At 48.5% G+C, this 7237-nt stretch overlaps 1 protein-coding gene across 1 annotated transcript; it reads right to left on the bottom strand.

The window, feature by feature from the left end:
• Positions 1 to 3725: 3725 nt before the first annotated feature.
• Positions 3726 to 5430, bottom strand: Guca2a (guanylate cyclase activator 2A). Its single transcript, XM_021201186.1, has 3 exons — positions 5332 to 5430; positions 4384 to 4591; positions 3726 to 3987 (listed from the first exon to the last, which is right to left on the bottom strand). The coding sequence occupies exons 1-3, from the start codon at positions 5404 to 5406 to the stop codon at positions 3923 to 3925; spliced, it is 348 nt and encodes a 115-aa protein (XP_021056845.1). The 5' UTR covers positions 5407 to 5430; the 3' UTR covers positions 3726 to 3922.
• Positions 5431 to 7237: the final 1807 nt, after the last annotated feature.

Genomic DNA, 7237 nt, shown 5'->3' with positions numbered 1-7237 from the left:
TCTCTCTCCCTCTCTCTCTCTCTCCCTCTCTCTCTCTCTCCCTCTCTCCTGCTTCCTCTCTTCCCCTCTCCTACCAGGAAGTCCCTTCTACTTGCCCAGTAATTGGCTCCTTTATTCATTAGGGGATGGTTTTTTTTTTGTTTTGTTTTTGTTTTTTTGACTTATTTATTTATTTATGTAAGTACACTGTAGCTGTCTTCAGACACTCCAGAAGGGGGCGTTAGATCTTGTTACAGATGGTTGTTAGCCACCATGTGGTTGCTGGGATTTGAACTCAGGACCTTCTGAAGAGCAGTCGGGTGCTCTTACTCGCTGAGCCATCTCACCAGCCCTAGGGAATGGTTTATAAGAAGTCACCTGAGTATGTGACTCACTCTTCATCCGCAACCCCTCCCAGGAGAGCAAAATTAACATCAAAATACAAATAGCACCAGGCCGATCCACAACACTCCCCCAGTGACATACTTCCTCCAACAAGGTCACATCTCCTAAATCTTCCCAAACAGTGCCACCAACTGGGACCAAGTGTTTGAATGCCCAAGACTATGGGTCACATTTCCCACTTAGTCTATAAGCGTGATGAGCTTTACTCACCTTGTTTAAGGTTGATCTGGCTAGGACTAGGATATGGCTCAGTTGGTAGAGTTCTTGAGACACAGTGTCACATAAACTAGGCATAGAAACTCACACCTATAATCCCTGCAGGAGGATCCTAAATTCAAGGTCATCTTCACCCATGTAATTAGCTCTGGGACAGCCTGGGTATTTACACAAGACAGTGTAAATTCATATGAAATTTAAGATTTTTTTTTCTATTTCTATAAAAAAGTATCTTTGAAACTTGGATAAGGGTTGCATTGACCTTATGTACTGTGGACATTCTAATATTGTTCATGAACATGAGATGCCATTCATTTTTCTCATTAATATTATCTGTATCTTGATGCTTCCTGGGTTGTCTATATAGTTATAATGAGTTTTTTTGGTAAGCTCCTTGGAGTTTTATATTTAAGATTGTGTTATCAGCAAACAGAGATAATTATATTTCTTTCTGTCTGAGTTGGGTGCTTTTGTTTTCTTGTTTAATTGTTGTGGCTAGAACTTCTAGCACCATGTCAAAGAAAAGTACACCACACTCATGCAGTGTATGTAAACACACACATTCACATATACTAAATAAATAAATAAATAACAAAATACACACATACATCTAGATCAAGAACAAGATGCCTCTCTTGCTATTTTTATCTTATTTAATTTATTATTATATTTTTATTATTTATTTTTTATTTTGATCATTTTGTATGTATGGGTGTTTTGTCTGCATGTATGACTGTGTACCGCATGTGTGCAGTGACTTCTGGAAGCCAGAAAAGGCCATCAACCCACCTTTTACTTTTTCCATCTTGATTTCTTTTATTATGTCCTTCTACAAAATTTGGACATAGTTTGTTCTTTCCTTCATCCCCTGAGTGTGATGTTGTTAAGTTGGTAAGTTGGTAGTAAGTTGAAATGCTCTTTTCCCGCATGCCCTTAATGTTCTGTGCTAGCTGCTGAGCAGCTGCTGCTGTGCCTGCCAAAGTTGGCGCACGCACTTCCATCTTCTATGCTGAGCCAGCTTTCAGCTTTCCTTCTTACTTCTTATGATTGCCCCCGGGGGCAGTGAAGCTTTGAGAACTTTTTCAGGGGGCTGGAGAGATGGCTCAGAGTTAAGAACACTTGTTGCTCCTGCAAAGAACCCAGTTTCAATCCCAGCACCCATGGCGTGACTCACAGCCATCCATAGCTCCAGTTCGAGGGATTCACACTGTCCTCTGGCCTCCAAGGTCACCAAGCATGTATGCATTACATACATATATGGAGGCAAAACACTAATACCTATTAAAAATTAAAATAAATCTTAAATTTAAAGAAGAACTCTTTAGTATTACTTTGTGTAATCTTCACTCAATGTTACAAAGTAGACTTTTCTTTTCTTATTGGTTTGTTTGTGAGGTGGAGTTTCAGGCTAAGAGCTGAGGATGACTTTAAATTCCTGGTCTGTAACCTCCACTTCCCATGTCGCCCAGGGATCACAAGTGGCACTGTGCCTGGTCAAAGTAATTTTTATGATCTCCATCTTGCAGACATAGAAACTGAGTCTTATTATTCAAAGTCGCGCTCAATGAATCTGGCTCCAGCTCTGAAATATTAAATGACTCTATCTACCACCCAGTTCATCAAATCTCCCAGCAACCCTGGGAGGAAGCTGGGTACCAAGCCCATTTTCAGACAAGTAAGTCAAGCCTCAGAAGGAGGGGCAAGGTGCCTAAGAGTCAGGCTGAAGCCCCGTCAGCTTCCTAAGCTCCATACTGTGCAGACCAGACCAGCCTGGTACCTCTGTGTTCCCACCATCCTTACTTTCTGGAATTTTCTCTTCCTGCTTGCCTACATCATATTGGTTTTGAAATCCACCTATTCCAGTGCAGATCCCAGAATAATAAAAAGGCCCTCCTCCTTTACAAAGTTTCCTGGCCATAGCCAAGTATCCAGCTCACAGGAAGCCTGACTGTACCACCATACCCTTGCTGTGGCAATTCCCCCTCACCTACTCCCCCAGAATAGACCCCAGCAGCCTCTTCTTTCTCTACCCCCTATATCCTTGCTGACTGGCCTCACTCCTGTGTTGGATATGGTCACCTCCAGCCCAACCCTTGATTTTCTTTCTTTTCTTTAAAAACCATTTAAAAAAGAATTCCAGCTGGGCAGTGGTGGCGCACGCCTTTAATCCCAGCACTTGGGAGGCAGAGGCAGGCAGATTTCTGAGTTCGAGGCCAGCCTGGTCTACAGAGTGAGTTCCAGGACAGCCAGGGCTATACAGAGAAACCCTGTCTCGAAAAACCCTAAATAAATAAATAATAAAAAAATAAAAAGAATTCCTCTAGGTTTATATTAGGTCTGAACTGGGAGGTTTGAAATGTATCATTTATGGTATAGAGCTAGATATTGTTACAGAGAAGGAAATTAAGGCACAGAGAAGTGGTTTTCCTAACATCACACAGGATGTGGAAGACCAGGGCTAGGACCCGGAGTCCTGGCTTTTCCTCTCACACTGCTGTTCTTTGAGCAGGCTTAACGGGGTGGGTTGGGGAGTGGGGAGGGGGTGTAGACTTAAGCCTGAGCCAGGTTGGAACAACTTCCTCCTGCACAGAAGGTATCAACAGGGTGCCTAGAGTTGTTCTAGAGATACAGGTGACCACAGGACACAAACAATCTTCTCAGGGAAGATCAGGAAAAGCCATGGGGAAAGCAGCCACGGAGCCTGGGTTGGTAACCTAAGTAGGCGCGCAGAAAGGCAGCCAGTGGAGAGAACAGGACGGGAATGCTTGCTTCGAATGGGATCACAGAAAGGACAAAAGATAGCACCGCTGGTCCGAGGAAGCCAGATCCTGCGTGGTGGCCCAAGGGCCTGTGAGTATGGGACACTCAAACCAGCTCAGACAAATTCCGGTCCTCACATGTGGCTCAGCGGCAGCTTAGTGACCCCGGGAGATGGGTGAGAAAAGCCGGAACTCTTTCGTCTCTGGTGAGGCCCTGCACCTGTGTGTGGTGGTGGTCTCAAGGTCGGGGGAACTCGGCAAGGAAGTGGAATCTTCTACTTTGGACACTGAAGCCCATGGTTCTGAGGGCTGGTGGGTGTCCACTGCACCGAGGGAGTGCTAGGGAAGAAACGAAGACACCAGGCAGAGTTCTGAAGTTTGGTTTATTGGCTGAGGGTTAACATAGCCCCCAGGCAAGGCTTCTCCAGGTAGCTGTCTCCTCGGCCTCCTCCCTGCAGTGGCCAGGGCAATGAGATGCTGGGGGTATGAGTTTGTTAGCCTCGAGACTTCTAGAAGGTAGAGGCGCTTCCACATGGGCTGAGAGAAAGGCAAGTGATGTCACTCTAGCATCCCGTGCAGGCAGCGTAGGCACAGATCTCACATGTGTTTGGGTCCTGAGCAATGGCCTCTGGTCAAGGAAGAAGTCTTGGTGAGAGACACCCACCATTTTCTCATATCCCCTGCCTCTCTTCAACAAGTGTTTGAGTATCTGTCACCAGCCACCAGGATAATCATAGCAGGCTGATCTCCTCTGACCCTCTAGACTTTCTGCCTCAAATGGGGCGTATGAATTATTGAAGCCAACCAATCACAGTGCAGCTTCTTACTAGACCAGAAATGGAGTTGTTATACATGACGGGGATACATGATGGGATGCAGGACCCCTTTTAACCCCTGCTTCTGAATGAAGGCCTTTCTAAGAGGCTTCAACCAGTACCACTCAGAACTAGCCAATCAGAGCACACCTCCTCCCCAAGCCCCAAACAATCAGAGTCCCAGCCACACTAGCCAAGTGCTCACTCACCTAGCCTCTGCAGGATCTCCTCAGCGTTGGGTTTCTCACAGAGGGGCCTCAGTGCTTCTGGAAGTGCAGAGTGGCTACTACATAGCTGTGGTGCCAAGGGCTTAAGAAGCGTGGGAGCAAACTTGTGATTCACCAGTCTGGGATCCTGTACCTCGAGGAGATCCTTAAGCTTTTTCACTGACTCCAGAGGAAAGGAGAGGTCTCCATCCTGAAAGAGGCAGCCAGAGTATGAGGCCAGGCTGTAGGCTGCCCTAGCCTGGGTGGCTTGCTTGAGACAATCTAAGGAACAACGTGAGGTCAGACCTCTGTGTCCCTGGGTTGGCTAGAGGCCTTAGCTACTGCATACGTGATGGAGACGCTTCTGTAGAAAGCCAGGGATGCAGTGGGTGTCACATGAGGGTGAACTGGCATCCTTATCCATGGTCATGTTAGCCCAGTCTAGTCTATCTTTTCCTGCCCGAGAGCTTCCACCTCCAGCCACCAGTCTATCTGAGGCAATAAAAGGAACCCAGGGGTGTCCTTTAGAGAACAGGATACCTGCTTGCTGACAACCCAGCTTGTGTCTGGTGTCACCAGTAGGTATGCCCGACCATCTAGGTCCCCATGGGTGCCTAGATTTGAGCCCAGCCACCTCCCTTTTCGGCCATCAGCTTTGGCTGTTTGGGGACTTTAGTGAAGCTCATGTTTCTGGTCTGTGAACTACCACCAACCCCTCCTTCCCCAGCCCGCCAGGTCACAGTGGGACACTGGAGCAGCCAGACTGCAGGCACTCTATTGCTGTCTTTCCCAGCTGGTATTTCTTGCTGTCTCCTTGAACGTTTTTCTTCTCCGTGTTTGAAGGGAAACTATGGCTGGTTGGCAGGTCTCGGGGGCAGGTCCCAGAAGAAGCCCATCCCTCATTTCAGGATTCCAAGGATGGGGCTAGACCAAGTAGGGATGGGGCCATACCTGCACAGTGACCCCTTCTACCAGGACAGCCAAGGCACCCAGGAGGCACAGCACAGTGAGCACACAGACATTCATGGTAGCAGTATGCAGTGCAGAGAACAGGCCTGGTTCTGGTGCCTGGGGTAAACAGTGGGGCTTTTAAAGAGGTTGGGGTTACTCAGTAACCCTGGGGCCTTGTCAGCCTCATCTGCTGCCTGTTGAGCCCCATCAGATAAGGCCAGTGGAGCCTGAGAGATAAGAGATCAACAGAGCCTGGCAGAGCCCTGGTCCCTCCCTGGGCACTACTGTGACTCACAGCTGGGCTGGGTCCTGGATTTATTCCCGACCAGGATGGCAGACCCAGCCCTGCCCTGGAAGAAAGAGGCCCAGCAAGGTGACTGTGACTACAGTGGCAACAGAGACGGGGCCACTAGCATGGGGGTGGGGAGCACAGAAGAGGTATCTCCCATCCATTCACAGAAGACCCTGTTAGGAGGAGTAAGAAGTGAGCTGAGCCTGGAATGTTCAGGGGGAGGGGAAGAGTAAGTGAGCCCAGAGGGGAAAATAGGAACACAAGAGCCACATGAGTCCAGCCTTGGTCTCTAGGATTCAACTTTGCTATTCTCAGGCATGCACTCACACCCCACCAGCGTCCTGTTTTCGATGTGGCTTCCACTCCAAGTCTTGTTGCCCTATCAGGTGCAGTTCCTGGCACACAGGAAGCCCTTGAGGAAGAACTTACTGTACCTGAACAGCAGCAGCGGCTCCTGGTCCCCACTGACGGCTACCTGCTTAGCTCAGTCAGAGCAGTCGGTCCTTAGGCAGTATGGCCCCTCTGTCCTGCCCCGGCCTGGCCTGCCCTCAGTGGTTGAGATGGGTCCCTCTAATCTAACCCCTGCTGGGGTTGGGACAAGTCGTATATTCACTGCAGGACCTAGGGTGTCCAAGCCCCAGAACCTCAGAGAAAGCAGTCCTGAAGGATCCTTTCCTTCCTGCCGATTCACCACACTGCCTGCATTCCCAGACAGCCAGGGTGAGGGACGGCGTCCCTAGATGTGAGAACAGTACTAAAGAAGGGGTTGGAGAGGACCTTTGTAAGAAGAAACTAGAAAGTACCTAACCCTGGGACAAGGTCAGGAAACATTTGGTTTTGCCACGAACTTCTAGGCTGGACTTCTGTTGTCTATTCCCCCAACCCTTACTACAGGGTCACATGCAAATGCATGCAGGCACTGAGACGCAGATTGCATGTATGCTGAGGTGTGTACGCTGAAGGGGTACGTACGTATGTGTACAGAGATGCTTGTGAATGCATATGAGGTGTGTATTGAAGGGCACATGTAGGTATTCTGAAAGGCAGGCGTGCAAAGGTGTTTGTGTGTGCACTGGTGGTGTGTGCCTATCTACGTATGCCAGAGTATGACACACTGAGTTGTGTGTATATACTTGGTTATATTCATGTGTACACTAAGAAGTCTATGTCTATACATGCAATCTGCATCTCAGAAGTATACGCTGGGGATGGGTGCACACACTAAAGTGTGTGTATGTGTATACATCCTGAAGTTGTCTGTTTATGCATATTTGTGAGGAGGTTCGTGTGTTCTTCAGGAAAGAGTGTGGTGGGGTGTGTGTCTGTTCTGTGTGGAGCATGTGCAGTCCACATGCTCCACACTGGCCTGTTGAAAAGTGACCTTCTGGGCCTAGCAAGGGTGCTGATGAGCAGGGGTTCATAGTTGCAGAGTACCCGTGTGCTGGGTTAGAGATAAACTCACTGATGTTTCAAGGACTGATGTGAGGCAGAAGGAGCAGGAGACTCTTCTGGGGCGCACGGGGGTGACAGGGGTGAGCTGGGCAAACATGAGGACCAGCAGCTGCCAGGTCAGGGGCTGCATTAGGGGGGAGGAGTTTGATGGGTTTGGAAGTG

The sequence above is a fragment of the Mus pahari genome, chromosome 6 (assembly GCF_900095145.1).
Source record: "Mus pahari chromosome 6, PAHARI_EIJ_v1.1, whole genome shotgun sequence".
NCBI classification, from domain to species: domain Eukaryota; kingdom Metazoa; phylum Chordata; class Mammalia; order Rodentia; family Muridae; genus Mus; species Mus pahari.
Note: the sequence above shows the minus strand (reverse complement) of the source record. Positions and strands in the feature narration are given on the sequence as shown.

What these genes read in the sequence shown, in the direction of transcription:
- Guca2a (XM_021201186.1), bottom strand. Translation starts at nt 5,406, where the DNA reads ATGAATGTCTGTGTGCTCACTGTGCTGTGCCTCCTGGGTGCCTTGGCT. An exon ending in TAGAAGGGGTCACTGTGCAG is followed by an intron (nt 4,592 to 5,331) that starts GTATGGCCCCAT and finishes TGCCTCTTTCAG; the next exon opens with GATGGAGACCTCTCCTTTCC. An exon ending in GGAGATCCTGCAGAGGCTAG is followed by an intron (nt 3,988 to 4,383) that starts GTGAGTGAGCAC and finishes TTCCTTGACCAG; the next exon opens with AGGCCATTGCTCAGGACCCA.